Below are 20,405 nucleotides of genomic sequence, written 5' to 3'. Positions count from 1 at the left end.
GAAAAAGAGAACACCACGATCTGGAAGGCTGTCAAATTTTCCCTGAAACAAAAAGGCATTCCAGACTTGCTCTGGCAGGATGTCCTCCCCATCGCACTCCACTCAATTTGGTCGCTACTGTGTACTGTGACCAATGCTACTCCTTATGAGTTCATGTTTACATTCGACAGAAGGTTGGGATCAGGGACTACACTCCCAGCCTGGCTCACTAGTCCTGATCTGGTCCTTCTTAAGAAGCACGAGAGGAGAAGTAAGACTGAACCCCTGGTGGAAAGGATGAAATTGCTTCATGCCAACCCCACATATGCCTTCGTGAAATACCCAGATGGCAGGGAGGATACCGTCTCCATTAGGGGCCTGGCACCCACTGGAACAGTGGATCTGTTGCCCCAGGTGCCCCACAAGCTACCGAATGTTTTCTCCCCAGCCCCCACTCAGGGCCTCAGGGGATTCAGTTCAAGAGGAGAATGAACCCCCCTCTATCATCGAACTGGAGCCTCAGCCCACTGCCCTTCCATCACAGGCAGACCAGGAGACTCAAGGAGCCCAAGGCCCCCCCAGTGTTAAGGTGCTCCACCAGGATCTCCAGACCCCAGGACTGCCTGAATCTGTAAATAGTATTGTAAATATTTCTCTTCTGTGTCCATTATCGGCTTTTGATCCTTGTTCTCTTCATTCACAGACCTTTAATTCTGAAGGAAGGGGTGAATGTAGTGAACTGGGATTCTCTAGAAGTGTCCTGTACTGACTGGTCCCACCTCCCAGCCCTTCCCCTGGGGGCCCATATATTACCCTGGTTTCCAGCCTAAACCCTGAACCCATCTGAAGCCAGTTCATGAACAGTACCTGTGTTGTCAGCTAATAAAAGCATTAGTTCTCTCTCTAGTCGAGTGAGTGCTTTTATTTACACTACAATTAGTGATCAGAGGAAATCAAGAGAGTAGGTATGGGTCTGAAGAATTACTCTCCTGGATCCAGCCTAGATTCAATAGGCCCAATAGCTTTCTTCTGCGCTATCATAAGAAAAAAATAAGCAAAATAACAAGAATGAAGAGAATGTCATTAAAGAGTGAGAGTTCCTCAAGAAAAAAATATTTTCATCCAAGCATTTAACAGAAGAAGGTGAGAATTTTGTAGGTGCCCTATCTGTTTAGTTTGGGACCTTTCCTTTCGAGTACTGAAAGTGGTAACACAAGTGGTCGAGAAGTCATATGGCATACTTGGCTTTATTAGTTGTAGCATTGAGTACTGAAGTTGACAAATCATGTTGCAACTTTATAAAACTTGGTGAGGCCATAATTGATTATATGCAGTTCTGGTCGTGGTACTGTCAGAAGGATGTAGAGTCTTTGGAAGAAGCGCTGAAGAGGTTCACCAGTCTGTTGCCTGAAGTAGAGGGCATTGGCTACAAGGAGAGCCTACATAAACTGAATTGTTTGCTCTGGAGTGTCAGAGACTGAGGGACGACCTGATGGAAGATTATAAAATTATGAGGGGCATAGAAAGGGTAGGTAGAGTCTATTTTCCTCCAGGGTGGATTTGTCAAATGTTAGAGCCATAGATTTAGGAGAGAAGGGGAACATTTAAAAGAGATTGTGGAGCAATTTTTAAAATAGATAATAGTAAATGCCTGGAACACACTGCCAGGGGAGATGTTGGGAGCAGATATTAGTGCAAAATTTAAGAGAAATTTAAAAAGGAATATAAGCAGGCAGGGTATAGAGCAGGGATGGCCAAACCGCAGCTCGAGAGCCACATGTGGCTCTTTGACATGTAATGTGCGGCTCACAGGGAGGGTAGCTGTTGCCAGCGGGGAGGGTAGCTATCACCAGCGGGGAGTTTTAGATGTAGGCAGCAGGGAGGGTAGTGTGTCCACAGAGGGGAGGGAGGCTGTCAGCGATTCCCCCTAGGGACCTGAAAACTGCTAGCTGCTTTCAGGTGCCTAGGGGGATCGTTTGGTGTGTAGACTTGATTTAAAAAAATCTTTTGCAAAATTGCTCCCTTTTGAAACGGTGCTTTTTCACTATCTGCAGTGAATTTGCAAGTCAAGGATTGGAAAATACTTTCCCCAGCAAAACTGTACCAGGGGTGGACAACCTCTCGCACCGGCCGCCCCAGCCCTGTAGTCCCGCGTCAGCCACCCCAGTTCTGATGTCCCGCACCGGCGGGGGCTATCAGGCAGCGGGAATTTAGGTCACTGGGCAGCGGGGAGGGGGGCTGTCAGGCACAGAGATTTAGGTCGCCAGCTTATTGTCATCAGCCTGACCCCTGCTAGGCACCTGAAACCTGTTAGCCACTTTCTGGCTGCTGCTTTCAGGGGCCTAGGGGGAGCACTCGGAAGCGGAGAATAAGTTAAGTACACCTCGGGGATGGGTTCTCTGCTTTCAGGTGGCCTCCCAACAGCCTGCTTTATATCGGGTATTATGGCTACCTGAAAGGGGCTGTTAACGATAGTGTTAGTGGGTGTGGCTTGCGATCGCGTGATTGCTACGGCTCTCAAACATCTGAAGTTTATGGTATGCGGCTCTTATGTTAAGCAAGTTTGGCCACCCCTGGTATAGAGGGATATAGACCATGTGCAGGCAGATGGGATTAGTTAAAATTAGCAGAATGATTGGCACAGATATCATGAGCTGAAAGGCCTTTTCCTGTGTTTGAATCGAAGATTGGGCACTTTGCTCTACTATTTAAAAAAAGAAAGAAAATTATAGGCTGTATAATTGTGGTTGGAAAGTTGCTAGAGTTCACCAGTAGAGATTGAGGGAGTGGACATCTTAAAACCTGTTCGATGATCAGAAGATACATCATACGATATATTAGATTGCATTTTTACTTTAACAAAGGTAGGAAGCACGAGAATGTACAAAGCTTTTGATAAATTCCCTCACAAGATAGAGAGCATGTTAGAGAGTGGTTTTTGCATGGAATTAGTTCAGTCTCTTGACTCCACACAGTTGGTTGGAAAACTACACATTTAAGTCTGCCTACAGATGGACAGATAATACTACTGTGAGCAACATATGTGGAAGTGGAAAATTAAAATATGTTATGAATGAATGAAAGTATGGAAAAACAGAAGCAATGGATTTTAGTGCAGGCACACTTGGGATTTTCCACTTTTGCAAACTGGTCAAGTTTGCTCTGAATGCTCCTTTGTAAAGCAATATCCATATATGTGACAATTTGATTGGTACAATTGTGGTCCCTCCCCCCCCCCCACCCCCCCCACCCCCCCCCCCCCACCATTTGATTATATTGTTTATACCTTACTCTTATCTGTTTGCTGTAAGTCTGTGCAATTATTCCTTCTCAGTCCTGGTTTGATGAATTAGTCCATTGTCACCTGGAGAGAGTGTTTTATGTTTAGACCATTACCACTCAAAGGTGATTTGATAGATTTGTCAACATTTTCTCAGACTGATGAAAGGATTTCAGTCCACAAATGATCTCTACATTAATATTTCCAGAGGCTTTTAGAGATGAATGCAGACAATGGAGTTCTGAGAGGTAGTTAGAATTAAATGAATACTTGTCATAATGTGGCTGTTGAGTGTTATTTTTCTTGGATGAGTGTAAATCCGTCTTATTTGTCTTTGTACCAATAGTTCTGTGAGCATTTCATTTGGCTCCCTGCCAGTTTCAAAAGTTTCTGCTTTTAGTAGCGTTTTTAGCATTGTGTTGTCTTTGCACCTGTACCTTAGTGATGCTTTCTAACCGATAACCAATGACATTGTTTTCAGAAATTTCCCTTCATCGCCTTTCCTCTCTCTCCAAAAGCTCACTTCATGCTTGAGAACATTCTTCTTAATTCCTCCATGAGGGTTCATTCTGCATCAACGGAGGCACCTAAAGGCCCAAAAGGTTCTTTGGGGTTGCTTGTGCTTTTAAAAAAATCCAAAAAACATTTATTGAGCATCAAAACAACTTTGTTCACATTAGACAGATCCATATTATTCCCCCCTTTCCACCCATTTTGCTTTTGCTTTGTTGCCATAATTCTATCAAAGTTTTGAGGCAAACTATTTTACGCTCGTGGGTCTCTTCTACACATAGATAAAGTTAGTGACAACGTAGATAAAGTTAGCGACAACATAGATAAAGTTAGTGACAACAGCTCTGAAACAATTCTTGGCCAAAATAAAGGATAAAAACATTTCAAAAATCTAGTCCTGATGTAGAGTTTCGACCCAACATATACTTTTTTTGCCTCATCAAATGCTGTTTAACACACAGAGTTTTTTCAGTGTTTCAATTTTGTTACAACAATTCTTGTGGTTGTTTTATTATTGCAAGTGCACAGTTTCTGATTAGACTCAATTGGCATGTGTGATGCATCAATTTCTGGATATTGCTTCATTTACTGACATGCAATGTATTAGCCATCCTATTATTTTCCAGATTTAAAACTGTCTTAAACATGACTTGCTTTGGAATCTCCAACTCTCTCCTCCTGAAACCACAGGAAGCCTTGTTTAAGGTCCTGTAGTAATGCTGTGTCCAAGAGAATTCAGAGCAAAAAAATTTATCTTTGAGTACTTCAAAATTGTGCACATATTTTTTTTTAATGATTGCTCATGGAAACTGATTTTTTCCTCCAAAATTAAACTGTAATTGCAAAATATATATACATATAAAGGAAAGGATTCTTTTTTTAAAATTAAAAAAACATTTTCACACTGAACTATACTAACCAAAATACACACAAACATTTCCCTCTTGAATATACACAGTGTCATTTACTCCCCTTTTTCCCCCTCCCTTCCCTCCCTCCTTCCCACCCCTTCCCTACCCACTAAACGTTCAACATATACAACACAATAAATCCATTAAACAATGTCATCACACAATGAAAATAAACAAGAAAATTGTGTCATCTACTTTTACACATTGGATCAGTTCATTTCGTCTTCTTCTCATTCTGTCATTTTAGGGGGTGGAGGTCCGCGGTAGGACTTCTCTGTTGTGTTCCATGTACGGTTCCCAAATTTGTTCGAATACTGTGACTTTATTTTTTAAATTATATGTTTTTTTTAATGGAATACATTTATTCATTTCTATGTACCATTGCTGTACTCTCAGGCTCTCTTCTGATTTCCAGGTTGACATTATACATTTTTTTGCTACAGCTAAGGCTATCATAATAAATCTTTTTTGTGCTTCATCCAATTTGAGGCCTAGTTCTTTACTTCTTATATTACTTAGAAGAAAGATCTCTGGATTTTTTGGTATGTTGCTTTTTGTGATTTTATTTAATATCTGATTTAGATCTTCCCAAAACTTTTCCACTTTCTCACATGTCCAAATTGCATGTACTGTTGTTCTCGTTTCCTTCTTACAACGAAAACATCTATCTGATTCTGTTGGGTCCCATTTATTTAACTTATGGGGTGTGATATATAGCCTGTGTAACCAATTATATTGTATCATGCATAACCTCATGTATTCTTGTCATCATTCAATCTAAACATTCAGGTTCTTTACATGATAGTGTTAGCACTTCTTTTTCATACATTTGGCCCTGTGGGGTGATACTCAGTTGTTTAAGGGACTTCTTCACTAGACTCAGACCCTCTGTGCCCAGTAGCTGAATGACCCTAGACTGTGGTCTTTCTCCACAAACCACTTCATTCTCTGTACCAAACTGCAGCACATTCCCCAGCATGTATTCCTGTAGCCTGGAATGATTCATTTGATGACATCTTGCTATGCTGGAAGACCAATAAGATTTTGGCAGATCATAGAGCCAAGTTGATGATCTTCCAGCAGCGCGAGTGTCTGTTTCATAATTCAATGTCCTCTGTTATGTTGCTGCTCAGGATGAACTGTGACTCATAGATAGCGTAACACTATTAGAGTACCCATGATCGGGACTGGGGTTTGAATCCTGCGCTGTCTGCAAGGAGTTTGTACATTCTCCCTGTGTATAGATGGGTTTCCTCTTGGTGCTCCAGTTTCCTCCCACCATTCAAAATCTTACTGGGGGGTTGTGGGTCAATTGGGTGTAATTGGGTGGCATGGGCTCGTGGACTGAAATGGCCTGTTACCGTATGTCTGTATGTCTACATTTAAAATTTAAATTTAAACAATACACCTTTTATCCTTCTTCAGATTCTCTTAGCAAGTCCAGTATCTGCAAAGAGGTGGGCCTCTATCTCCTTCCCATCACTGTCACCTTGAGGGCATTGTGCATTGGGAGTGGTACCCTGGTCTTACAGGATGGATCTGATTGGGAGGGTTCCTGTCACCACAAGACAAATGTGGTCCTGGTGTTTGTTGGTCAGTTCTGACTATGAGATAGTGTTTCAGATGATTTGAACAGTCTGCTCAGGGAACCACCCCACACTATCCCTAGTTCTTTGAATCCATGTGAAATAGTTTTATTTATCTGCATATTTCTAACAACATTGTTGGTGTCTCATCAATTCATCCACCCTTCTGATAACTCATTGTATAATTAATCAGAATAATGAGCCCATGTCTTTTAGTCATATGTGGTTGTTCATGGCACAGGACTCAATTTGTTCAGATAATCATATTAGGCATATCTATTGAAGAAACATACAGGAATACCCTGTATAACATGATTTTGAACAGCAGGTGTTTTGATATAATGCAGTTGGTCGCTGTCCTGAGCGGTCAGTCCATGCTCTTTCATTCTATCTTTGTTCAGACAAAAATATAATTTCTGCACTTCTTCACCAGGTTGAAGATACAATTATTGAACTGCCTAATTTTTATTTCTCTTGGCATCTTGTAAAATTAGTGACATAATTGATTGACCTGGTGCCTATTTTGGTATAATTTCAGGTTGGTTAGCCATTCTTTCAGCATATAATTTTCAGTCAATTCAAAATGACAGTATTTTCAAGGAAAAGGTGTAAATCCCCATTCTGGACAGTCAGTCCCCATCCCAGGCAGTCAGTCCCCATCTTGCGTGGTCACCGTCAGGGCAGTCACCACCCCAGGCAGTCACTGTCCTGAGCAGTCACCATCCCAGACAGGCAATCAGCATCCTGGATGAGCAGTCACTGTCCTGGGCTGTCACTGTCCCAGGTGGACGGTCACCATCTTGGGCAATCACTTTCCCAGGAAGTCACTGTCCCGAGCAGGCAGTCACCATCCCTAGCAGGCAGTCACTGTCCCAATCGAGTGATCACTGTCCCGGGCAGTTATTGTTCCGAGTGCGCAGTCAACATCCTGAGTGAGCAGTCATTGTCCTGGGCGGTTACCATCTTGGGTAGTCACTGTCCTAGGCGGGCAGTTACCTGCCTGGAACAGTGACTGCCCAGGATGATAACTGCCTGGCTGAGACAGTGACTACCCAGGACAGTGACTGCTTGGTCAGGTCGGTGACTGCTAACTTGAAATGGTGCCTACTTGAACAGTGACTGCCCACTAGGGACGGTGACTGCTTGGTCAGGTCGGTGACTGCTAACTTGAAATGGTGCCTACTTGAACAGTGACTGCCCACTAGGGACGGTGACTGCTTGGTCAGGTCGGTGACTGCTAACTTGAAATGGTGCCTACTTGAACAGTGACTGCCCACTAGGGACGGTGACTGCTTGGTCAGGTCGGTGACTGCTAACTTGAAATGGTGCCTACTTGAACAGTGACTGCCCACTAGGGACGGTGACTGCTTGGTCAGGTCGGTGACTGCCTGCTTGGGACAATGACTGCCCAGGTAGGTGACTGCTTGCTCGGGACGGTGACGGTCACTGTATCAAGCGGGCAGTCACCATTCTGAGTGGACTGTCACCATCTCAAACTGAAAGCAGGCATCTAACAATTACCTGGCTCTGCATCTCCACAACCCTGAGACTGACTTCCCCCTCACCCACCTCCTCACCTGACGGGTGTTGCGGGCTAAGTTTGCTGAAGACAGGTGGGGGGGATCTGGAACTAAAGAAGTGCAAACTACTGTACATTAGACAGATATTTTCTTAAATAAACAATGTTCATTTATTGCCAATAAAGATCATTGTAATTTTTCAATTCTATATATCACTTTTAAATATGTTATCCACATGTCTGCATAGGAGATGTAGATAAAAGAATAAATAATTATAGGATTGGAACCTATTACATTAAAGTACATAGTAATAATTCTTTGAACAGTGCAGTTTTCCATAGCAGTGAACTTGTTTGGAACATATTAACCATGTTATATAGGGTATGCCTGTATCCCCCTCCTCTACATTTTCCCTCCCCTCCATGCCAGCCTTTTTTGCTTTTTAGCTGCGAGTAAAGAAGGATTTCATAAAGTCTCTGTCCACTTTCCCATGATTCTTGTAATAACAAAATGGCAGCTGTGAATTATTTTTAATGGATCATGCAGTTGGAAAGGAGCACTCATTTCAAGCTCACAAACAGGGCAAACTTTCATATTCGGGCGCATGTTCTTTGTAGCTTTAGGCATTTATTGATCAGGTTTGCTATCACTTAAGGGTGACAAATAGGCCCAAGGATGCATGACTGGAACTTTGGTGCACTTCCATTGCCAATCCAACAGCAGAATGGTAGATGCAAATCTGCCAAATTGATGGGAGGAATAGATAGAGCTGCTGATGTACATTATGATGAAAGGAAATACTCTGACAAGAGAAACCCTCACAGACTATTGGCTGGCAGATTGTGCCAGATTTTCCAGCACTTCCACCTCAGCTCCAATCACACAGTCTCCTGAGTGTAGCAAATAAACGATCCAAGTCAATAAAAAAAACTTGTAATATTTCTTTCTTCTCTCTCCTGCTGCTAAGTTGATTGAACCCAACCTTGCTGCAATCCTTGAGCCTACCTTGATCCTCACTGAACTAAAAAAAGTCCCATTAACATTTTAAATTCAGTGTACCTTGAGACTTCCACCTGGTATAAGAGAGTCTCTTTGGACTATAGGACTCCCCACCTAATACTAAATATTCCTGGTCCAACACTTAGTCCTTCTTACTTGACTCTTAATTTCTGCTCCCTCATGCCCTCCAAATCTCAAACCCCTCACAGACTCTTGATGGCCTTCCCTGATATCTACCTTTCAAAGTCCATCCAAATAGAAGTTCTGCAGTCAGACCTTCCTTGCTCAATTTTTGAACACTCCACTCCCCAAGAGGACTTCTGTACCCCTCACATGACTCTCAGACAACCCTCTTCACATTTCTTCTTCGCATCTTTTTATTTTGAAAATTGGAGGTCAATATACTGCTTTAATTAATGTCACAATGTTCAGAAAATGATGCTGCACTTTTTAATGGCAATGACATTTGAACATTCAGTTCCCAGTGCTGTTCCTCCCACTCCTTGGTTCAGTAAAGGTCAGCATAAATATACCTCATGTATTGAATTTAAAGTTAATTATTGTTTTTTTTTTCTGAGCTGCAATGCAGCCTACACATTTTTATTTTTATTTATTTTGTAAGGTTTATATGAATGTGATGCTGTCGCAAAACAACAGATTTCCTGACGTTCATGACAATACATTCTGATTCTGAATGAACAGAAGCACAAACAGCAAAACACCTGTAAATGACAAATATTATCTCCAACTAACTCTCTGAATCACCATCTACGAGCATAAATCTCCGTTAATAACAGTTCAAGTGCTAGGCTCACATGTTGTACTGTACTGTGGTTTAAAATGATTATTATGTAACAGCTCACTGGAGGCTTGATCGAATCAGCTCGGGAGGTTCCGAGCAATGTCATGATGTCACAATGTGATGGCATCATTTGGAATGTACAGGGTTTTAAAAGCTACATGTGATTGTTTGAGTAAACAACTTTTACTGAACTTCAACTCGACTCGTCTGATCATTTTTTTTGTTCTTCATTTTGCACTGCAACACTATTGCTACATTGGTGACCCCAACAGGTCTAAATAGATTTTGGACACAACAGGGACAATGCATTGGTTTCACTCGAACTGCCTGTATTTTGAACCTGAAGTTTGGTTTGGGCAGGCTGAGGTGCAGTTCCACATTCTCAAGATAGAAGTGGATGCCACTAAGTACTATCATGTGGTAAGTGCCCTTGACCAGGACACGGCCGGTCAAGTAGTGCGTTTCCTTCGGGACCCACCAGCTCTTGGCAAGTATGAAGCCCATAAGCCCTCCTTCTCCGGATTTGCAGTCTCTCACGGCATGAGCATGCTGTACAGCTCCTCCATATTGATGGCCTGGGGGACCGCAGCCTTTTGGAGTTAATGAACAACGTGTTGACACTGGCAGACAGCCATAGGCCTTGCTTGCTCTTCAAGCAGTTTTTAGAGCATCTGCCAGAAGACATCTGCCTCATGTTGGCTGTCGAGTACTTTGATAACCCTCGAACAGTGGTTGCCCATGCAGACAATCTGTGGTGCGTGAAACACAAGGCACAAGGCCCTCTGAAATTAGTGCTGCATTAGTGGTGATGAGGGTGCACATTTTGCCGGACAGGCATGACTCTGTGACAATGGCTCTGGTGGATGGCCACCCTAACAGCCTACAGTACATCTGGGATGAACTCTCCCAGCACAAATTTCTAGTTGACATGGGTGCAGAGGTTAGTATCCTTCTTCCTTTGACCTTTGACACCCCTACCAGGAGCGTGGGTCTGGTGCTCACTGTGGTGAATGACAGTTCGATACGTACGTACAGCTCATGGATCATATCCCTGAAATTCGGTGACAATAAGTTCACATGGAAGTTCATTCTTGCTGCTGTGTTCTGGTCGTTGCTGGGTGCCGGCTTCTTCAGAACCCTTTCACTGATGGTGGACTTAAAAGGGTGCCGGTTGGTGAACACCGCAATGTTCCTGACTTTCCACCTTGGAAAACCCAAGCTACCCGTCCCACACCTAGATGCCATGGAGTACTCAAACAACAAATTGGCCAATCTTCTTGCTGAGTTTCTGGACATATCACTCCCAAGTTCTCCATTGCCACATTCAAACATGGCGTCGCACATCACATCCTCACCCAAGGACCTCATCTACATGCCCGAGTCCAATGGCTGCCGCCCAACAAGTTGTGGCTTGCAAAACGAGTTCAACCAAATGGAGGAGCTTGGAATCATACACAGGTCTGATGGCGTGTGGGCTTCCTCACTACATATGATGCCCAAAGCCACGGGAGATTGGAGACCTTATGTGTATTACAGACATCTCAACAATGCTACCACTGCAGACCGCTATCCTGTGCCCCATATACAGGACTTTACAGCTAATCTTCATGGGGAAAGGATATTTTCTAAAATTGATTTGGAATGTGGGTACCACCAAATACCTGTAAACCCGGAGGATGTGCCCAGACCACCAACATAACACCATTCGGTCTCTTCAAATTTTGAAAATGTCTTTTGGGCTCAAAATTGCTGCACAAATATTTCAGCGACTGATGGACACAGTGAGGGATGGCATGGATTTCATTTTTGTATACTTGGACTTTCCAAGGTGGAAAGTCAGGAATATTGCGGTGTTCACCAACCGGCACCATTTTAAGTCCACCATCAGTGAGGCATGGCATGGATTTCATTTTTGTATACTTGGACAACATACTCGACACCAGCCACTCCCACAAGGAGCACATGCACCATCTGCCTTCACTCTGCCATTGTCTACTGGAGTTTGGGCTAACTGTGAACCCAGCTAAGTGCAATTCAGACCGTCCTCTATCGAGTTTTTGGGACATCAAATCAGCAGCCGGGGTGTCGTTCCATTGCCTAACAAGGTGGAAGCCATCCTCAATTCGATACCATCAAAGGACTCCAGGAATTTGTGGGGACAGTCAATTTCTATCATCGTTTTCTACCCTCTGCAGCTCATATTATGAAAAACCTCTTCAACCTCGTGTCCAATGATGCCAAAGAACTCGGGTGGACAAAGGAGATGACAGTAGCATCCCAGCAGACCAAAGACCCCTAGTGAAGGCAGCATTTCTGGTCCGTCTACAAATGGATGCACTAACCGCCTTGTTGATAGATGCATCCAACGCAGCAGTAGGTGGGGTCTTGGAACAGAACACCAATAGACAATGGAAGCCTCTATCACTTTTAGTAGGCACCTCTGCCCTCCGGAAACTAAATACAGCACATTCGATAGGGAACTGCTGGCGCTGTACCTAACGGTCAGATATTTCCGCTATTTTTTGGAAGGCAGGGACTTCATGGTTTTTACTGATCACAAGCAGCTTCATGAAGGCATCAGATTGCTAGCAGTACGTGCCGTCTCTCCGGGTGTAAACTACATCGATCTTGCCAAAACTCAGTCACGGGACAACGAACTCCTGGCTTATAGAACTGCAACTCAAGGATATAGCCTTTGGTCTGCAAGGTACCAATCTCCTGTGCGATGTTTCTACAGGTCAGCCTTATCCTATCATCCCTGCTGTGTGGAGATGTTGCATTTTCAATACCATTCACAGACTGTCCCACCCCTTAAATCAAGCAATGGTCCACCTGATAGCTGACAAGTTTGTATGGCATGGACTCAAAAGCAGGTCACGTACTGGGTAAAGATGGGCACGAACTGCCCATCTGCAAAAGTGCAAAGGCATGTGAAGGCGCTGATTCAGCCTTTCCAGCCGTCACAGCGCAGATTCAACCATGTGCATGTTGACACTGTCGGCCTGCTTCCAGTGTCATGTGGGTCTAGGTATGTGTTAACGATCATCAACAGATTCACTAGGTGGCCAGAGACGGTTCCTATGATGAACTTATCGAATGATTCATGTGCAGAAGCTTTTATTTCTGCCTAGGTATCTCAGGTCAGCCTACCCACACATACCACCTCCAACAGAGGTCCACAGTTTACTTCCTCACTCTGAGTCATTTTGTTGTGACTGCTGGGAATGCAGCTTTACTACACGACAGCCTACTACCCGCAGTTGAATGGCATGTGGAGCAGTTCCATAGGCACATGAAGGCTGCACTGATGGCCCACATTCAGGGACCTGATTGAGCGAACAAGCTGCCCTGGATCCTCCTGGAAATAAGAATGGCACCCAAGAAGGATCTCAGCTCCTCATCAGCTGAGTTGGTTTATGGAGCCTGCTCATTGTACTTGGGGAGTTGGTGCCCGCAGCATGCAGACAAGAGGTGCCACCAACTGAAGTCTTAAGCAGACTGCAGGAGCAGATTGGAAAATTTGCCCCAGTTCCCATGTCAAGGCATGGAACAATGACACCCTGTATCCCAAAGGAACTCTGGGACTGGGAGTTTGTGTTTGTGTGCAGAGGTACACAGAGGCCATCTTTACAGAGGTTGTATGAGGGCCCCTTCAGAGTGCTACAAAACAATCGTACAACATGTGTACAGGACTGTCTTGGGTAAACTTATACCTCTCATTTTGTTCATTTTAGATTGGTCATAGTGTTTGAGCTACCGAAAGAAAATAGAGATACAAGCCATGAGCAGTTCAGTTTATACAAATGTTTATTACAAATTCAAAAGCTGATTTCAAACTACAATATGCAAGCCCTTCCCAACTATACTTATCAACGCCTGGACTGGTCCCAATTGCCGAAGCGAGGCAACGACTGCACACTTGTAGTAGGTTGTCAGGGCGCCGGTAGCAGCTTCTCCACCTCCCCCGACCGGGACGTTGGCTGGACTCTAGAAGTTCTTCTTCTTTCTGAGAGATGTTGCCACCTCTCGGAGAGTCTCAAACTTCAGCAGCGGAACCATGGCTTATATTACCCATAAACTGTTTACCCAAGCACCTATTTCCAGCACAATAATAAAGATAAACGAGCAAGCTCGCATGCCTAGGCTTCTTTCGAATAACGTAATTTTCAGCTTATTACTTTGAATACAATGGTTTATTTTGCATCAAGGCTAGGCCTCTGACAGTCTGTGATCAAAACAAGCAGGAAGATTAAATGTTCTTGGTACACAGATGTCCTTTCATCAAATAACAGGATCTCTGGCCCCTCAGTGGAATTTAGCTTATGTCTGCTGATTCTAAAAAACAAGCAGGGTCTCAGCGGGGGTGGGGGGGGGGGGGGCGTGGCAAGATGGCGTAGGGAACAGACGTGCCTTCCAGACCTCTCCTGACTCTGATTTATTGTTTTGTCTTTAAGTGCCCGTTAAAGTTCTTTTAAAAGTTTATAAATAATAAGAGGTGTTGGATTAGTGCCTAATAGTTTATATGCAAAAAAAAGGTAAAAGAAAATATCAACAGACTGTTAAAAAACTACATTTTTCGAAATTGTCTGAGCCTACTTGTTTACAAGAAGCCAGGACTCAACGTAGAATGGATCCAGAGGAGGACGTGCAGAGTTCGGCATTGAAGCTTCGTTTTAAGCCGGTGAGGCTCTCTGAAGGTCGCACTCAACAGCTTTCAGAACAAGGGGCTGGACGGGTGCCAGTGTTTCGCACCGTGGCCACTGCAGGTGTTGTTGCTGAGGCTTTGACAGTTGAATCAGCTGGGGCGCCACCAGCTGGAGAGTTAAAGAGCTGTCATTCGACTGCTACAGTGGTGGCGCTGCAAAATGCATCTTCCATTACAACGGTTTTTCCAAACATCGATTCAGTGAAGATGATTAAAGAGATTTGGCTTAAAGATAACCCTGATCTTCAGTCTCCTGGCATTGCTGGGGGGACTTTGAGAGGGATTTTTATACGAAGTTAAACTGCTAGAAAAGATACTAAATTAAGGGAAGGGACAGAAGATCCCGTGGTCTCTAAGGAACAGCAAGACCCCATTATGCCTGAATCTACTTCTGTTGAAATGTCTGTTAAGGATCTTGAAGATAAGATATATTCTGTATCGAGTCACTTAGTTAATTTTGTGAACCTGTTTATTTCCAAGATTAATGCGATGGCGGAAGTCATTAATGGAGCTTTTAAGCTTGAAATCATTGAAAGATTTGAAATGTGTGATCAAGGTTTAGTCGATGCACAGGATCAACTGCAAGATGAAAATAGAATAATTGAAACATTGCAGATCCAAAATAAAAATTTAGCAAAAAAGGTTGATTATTTGGAGAATCAATCTAGACGGAACAACGTGAAAATTGTTGGTTTGCCAGAAGGCATAGAAGGACCAGATCCAAGAAAATTTTTTACTGAATGGATTCCACGAGTGTTAGGACAGGATAAATTCCCTGAAGGTTTAATACTGGAATGTGCTTATAGAGTTTTAAGAAGAAAATCTTTTTCAGGACAGAATCCAAGATCTGTTTTGATCCATTGTTTAAACTATTGTGACAGAGAGACAATTTTACATACGGCTATTAGAAATGCCCAGCAAAATAGATCTCCTTTGATGGTTCAGAATAATCCTGTTTTCTTCTATCAATATTTGAGTCAAGAAATTATGTTTCAACGACGTGAATTTAATTCGGTGAAAGAACGGTTGTGGAAAAAAAGACATAAGGGAACATTCAGGTATTCTGCGGTACTGAAGATTTTTTAGGATGGAAATTAGCCAAAGTTCTTTGACAATCCTAAAGAGGTTATGGACTTTGCTCAGTCTCTACCAATCATGCAGTTTCAGGAACGATGTAGTCCTTCAAGGTCTCCAAAGAGAGTAGAGATGTAAGGTGGGATCCAGTTTTTTAAAAGAAATGGAAGCAATGGTGACCAAAGTGGTAACGTTGATTTAAAAAAATAAATCTTTTATCTTTTTTTTGAGAAGAGTTTAAATAGTTTAAATAATGATGATAGTTTAATGAAATGGGAGTTGGGAGAGGGAACTGGGTGGGCACTAGTTTCCAGAAGTCATCAACTACCTGTGAGTTAACTCACACCCAATATTTTGGAGGAATTACCGCTTTGGGCGGTTTAAACAGGAGGAGGTAGTTGTGACCTCTGACCTGTTTTTTTTTTCTTTTAAATTTTTGGGTTAAGAAGTGAAGGTTTTTTTATTATTATTTTTTTAAATAAATAATTTTTTTTAACTCTTTTTGTTTTCTGATTGTAATTGAGAGGGAATTAGGAGGTTTTTTCTCTCCTTTTTTTTCTCTTTTTTTTGGGGGTTTTTTTTCTCTTTTTACAGAAGATAATAAGTCAAAAATTGAGGATGTTGAATTAGATGAAGAGGAAGATGAGGGGAAAGGTGATAAGAAGAAAAAGAAGAAAATTAAGTACAAATACATTGAGGGAGAATAAAATTAAGTTAATTTCGATAGAGAATTTTGAAGATGTTATAAATGAAGAATATGGAGAATTTTATGAGTTTGAACTTTTTTCTTTTTTTTTCTTTTTTTATATAAGGGGTGGGGAAGGGAATAAAAAGTTTATCTGTTTGTTTTTCTAAGGGATGTTTTTGTTCTCTCGATGAATTATAAAGGAAACTTGGTTTTAATGGAAATTCTGTATTTATGTATTATTAATTATGATTTTTTGAATAACAGATATGTGGTTGATATATGATTTTAATATTTGAACTTAGTTTTAAAGTGGACTTCATTTGTTAAATACATGTATTATGTTTGATTTAAATATATGTTTAAGGGTATTATTTTAGTATTGATATTTTTTTTGTTGTTAGTAATTTTTTTTGTTGTTAAGTTTTATCCTTTTTTTGTAAGTGGGTTTTTTTCTATTTTATTTACAATATTGTTAATTAATTCTTCACTCTTTATTTTGGGGGGAGGGTTGGACTAATTTTAAATTAGATGATTAATGTGGTGTTATAATTATTGGGGGGGGGTTAATTTGTGTAGTTTAATGATGTAGTATTCTAATTTTTATTATCTTATTTTTTATTATTTCTTTAAATGTAATTTTTATTTTATTCATGTCATAAAATTTTAAATAAAGTTTAAAAAAAAAAGCAGGGTCTCAGCCTTGCAGAAGCAAAGGCTACAAAAGTAAAAAAAAACATGGTTAGAATCTTCCATTACAAGGACATTGGGGGGAATCCAGAGACATTTACAATTGACTGACTAAATCCCACTCATCTCGACCTTGATTGACCCTTGACACGATCCCCCGATGCGAAGATGCGGACGACCGCCCAAGAGCTGTGGACGGTAATGGCACTAGAAGTTCTGGTAGGGGTGGGGTTGGCACATGGTGGCATGTGGCAGCTCACCAGAGGCGTAATTGGGAGGTTCTGAATAATGTCATGACATCACAATACGATGACGTCATTTGGAATGTGCGGGGTTTTAAAAGCTGCAGATGACTGAGTAAGCGACTTTTACTGAACTTCAACTCAACTATGATCATTTTCTCTTTCTTCATTTCACACTGCGACACAGTTGATACAATCATAATGCAAATATAATACTTTCATGAACACATCAACTTGACAGTGTGATTCTGTAATCTAATAATGTCATTGGAACATGCCCATTTTGTACCATGCAAAGTACATTCATGCGGAGTTTGAGACCATGCATTTAATAGTCATCATTAGATCCATTTCATCACTGTGGGACCAACAACTTGGTAGCTGAGCTTTAGACCTCCAGTGTATCACACGGCATCATTGACAACACTTGTACTCTGGGGGCCATGGTTTGAGACCCAGGGCCATGGTTTGAGACCCGGGGCCATGGTTTGAGACCCGGGGCCATGGTTTGAGACCCGGGGCCATGGTTTGAGACCCGGGGCCATGGTTTGAGACCCGGGGCCATGGTTCGAGGATAATAGGCAAACCATTTAGGACCGATATGAGGAGGAATTTCTTTACCCAGAGGGTGGTGCATCTGTGGAATTCATTGCCACAGAGGGCAGTAGAGGCAGGTTCATTAAATATATTTAAGAGGGAATTAGATATATTTCTTCAGTATAAGGGTATTAAAGATTACAGAGAGAAGGCGGGGACGGGGTACTGAACTTTAAGATCAGCCATGATCTCGTTGAATGGCGGAGCAGGCTCGAAGGGTCGAATGACCTACTCCTGCTCCTATCTTCTATGTTTCTATGTGATTAGTGGCTTGCAGATGCTGCCTGCGTTTTGACTCAGTTCATTTGCTTTGAGAGAACTCTGGTGACTCAATTGAGTGAAGTGGTAATATTTTCCATACGGAACCAAGAGTGCTGTGAGGTATCTTTAGCCATCCCTTTTTTCAAGCATAAATGGATTCATTGATGCCCATTCTTGTTTGCTTGATACATGTCCTCACATTAAACTCAATTGCTAAGGATTTTGATCACTCACTCACCCTATCCTGTTGTAAACTCCAAATCTCCTACTCTCATGATGCCCCCCTCCCATATTTCACTCAGAGAGCAAACTTGGATAATTCGCACTGTCTCCTCCTCCAAGTCATTAATATAAACAGTAAATAATTGAGGTTAAGAACTAATCTATGGGGCACTCCACTAGTTATATCCTTGTAGACTGAAAAAGACTGATTCACTGTCATCCATGTGATAATCTGTCCTTGATCCATACTTACACATGATAAAATTGATACTATTTTTTGTCATGTAATGAAACAAAAATGTAACATTACACAAAATTTCCATCAGGCAGACAAAGATTCACCATTAGCATTGTCTAGTGCCTTTTACAGTCAGAGAAAGAGAAACAAAACAGAGTCCCTCCAGAGTGACTGAGTGTCTGTGGATTCACCTCCAGCCCTCCCACAGCCTCTACCGCTAAAAAATACTCCAGTTTATTTCAAACATGGGCAACCTGAGCGCAGATCCAAAGCTTTGACATGATGAGGAAATCTTCAGCGCCCAGGGCCTTTTGGGAGCCCTCCTTCCCCCTAGCATCCTCTCGAATCCTGGTTCCCATGAGTCAGTCTCCACCAGCCTGGTGTAAGTCCTTTGACCTCAAGTCTTCAGCAGCCTGTGTGGGTTCCTCGCCCACAAGTCAAAATTAGTGTTGGATATCTAAACTGCATTCCCCTGATATACTTGTGAGAAGCATATGTGACTTCATTTCTCAATCTGATAGCAGTGTAAAATGTACACATTTGCTATTTATGAACAAATATAATATGCTTGGTATGGCAAAAATTAATGCCATGCCACCCAATTTTGCAACCATTATATTTTTAATGCACTCCAACTAATTAAATCTTTGAATAACCAACATACAGCATTTTCTGTGTTTTTAATGGTGACATCAAATAGACTGACTGGTGCCAACAGATGACCCACAGTTGCTGTTTGGGATGAATGTATGTTAGATCAAGTTAAAGTGCTTTTCAGTGTATAAATATGCTCATTTAGATTGAAAGAGCTGGAATCAAAAATTGCAAATATTTCAGCTTCAAATATTGAAGATTGGGTACACAAGAAAGTTTTCATATTGCTGGCAAGAAACCTCGTCTATCAATGCAGAAAGTGGAATATTGTCCACTTAGATTTCAGATATGTACTACTGTGAAGTAAAGCTCCCTGCTTACAATTTGGAGTTAAAACATGACCTCAGTGAAACAAACTTCCTCTTCTGCAAGATGTAAATTTTCCCCTCCCCACACAAGTCATTTTTCAGCCATTTTAGAATGTCAATTTGATACAGATTTTTCAAGTGGTTTTACGCCTTAATAAAGCAATAGAAATCCTTTGTTTTTACAGAAAGCTCAAGGCAAAGTTAGGACTGGAAGGAAGTTTAAAATGGAAATATTTTATTTATCACTTGGAATGATGAGTGGTAGAAGCACAGAGTAATACATCTCACACACCTGGGACACAGCACAAAAATATTTTTGGAAGCTTCGCTATCAATAATGACCAAATAATCTCACTAGAAAATGTGGATGTGAGTTCCAAGCAGCATTAGTGGTAATGATATAAAATATTTGTATGCCGTTCTGCAAGTTATTCCTAAAATACTTTTCCATTTCCTTTTAGAATTATTTCGATGGCAAACTCTCTCCTCAAGGAAAGATGCCTTGGATTGAATATAATCATCAAAAAGTAGGTGGCACAGAATTCATTATTGATTTTCTTCAAGATAAACTGGGTGTTAACTTAAATAAGCATCTGGATTCCAGTGAAAGAGCTATTTCAAGAGCCATTACAAAAATGGTGGAAGAACACTTCTATTGGTAAGTAATAATGGATCAAGGCTAAAAATGTTATCAAAAAGTGTAAGCCTCAGGATTGAAACATTTCAGAATTCAGCAAAGCAGATATGAAAAAGGGAAACATAAGCAATAGTTTGTGTGGTCATTCTCAAACTGAAACAGGAGAAATGATATTTGGGAATTAAAAAATAAAAGTAATTATTTATGTTGTATCTGTATGCATGTGTAGAGCTCGTCGAAAGAATCAAAGACTTGTTGATCCAAACAAAGGCTTTTATTAGCAAAAGACAGGAGCTCTTCACAGGTGGCCGACCAGTCCGGAATGATCCGACCTGGCTCGGGACACAGCCCTTTAAGGCCCAGATAGTAGGCGTGGCTAAGCTCTCAGCCAATCGCTGTAAGCACAGTCTAGATACTGTAACTATATACACTGGTGATAGATCTGTAGTATCACAGCATGTAAGAAGACAAATCATTTCTGGACATAAATGAGAATAATTAT

General features: G+C 41.7%; 1 protein-coding gene across 4 annotated transcripts in view; it reads left to right on the top strand.

Moving 5' to 3' along the window:
* faxcb (failed axon connections homolog, metaxin like GST domain containing b) overlaps positions 1-20,405 on the top strand; it is a 70,774-nt gene that overhangs the window by 29,560 nt on the left and 20,809 nt on the right. For 2 of the 4 annotated variants that reach the window (XM_069887133.1, XM_069887131.1), the window contains exon 3: positions 19,728-19,924. In XM_069887133.1, coding sequence (XP_069743234.1) covers positions 19,728-19,924 — 197 coding nt within the window. Of the gene's footprint in view, positions 1-9,776; positions 10,011-13,976; positions 15,354-19,727; positions 19,925-20,405 lie in introns of those variants that run through there. The other 2 variants (XM_069887132.1, XM_069887130.1) reach the window with 2 other exon arrangements.

The sequence above is a fragment of the Narcine bancroftii genome, chromosome 6 (genome assembly GCF_036971445.1).
Source record: "Narcine bancroftii isolate sNarBan1 chromosome 6, sNarBan1.hap1, whole genome shotgun sequence".
NCBI classification, from domain to species: Eukaryota; Metazoa; Chordata; class Chondrichthyes; order Torpediniformes; family Narcinidae; genus Narcine; species Narcine bancroftii.
This window is presented reverse-complemented; position numbering and strand designations above follow the sequence as displayed.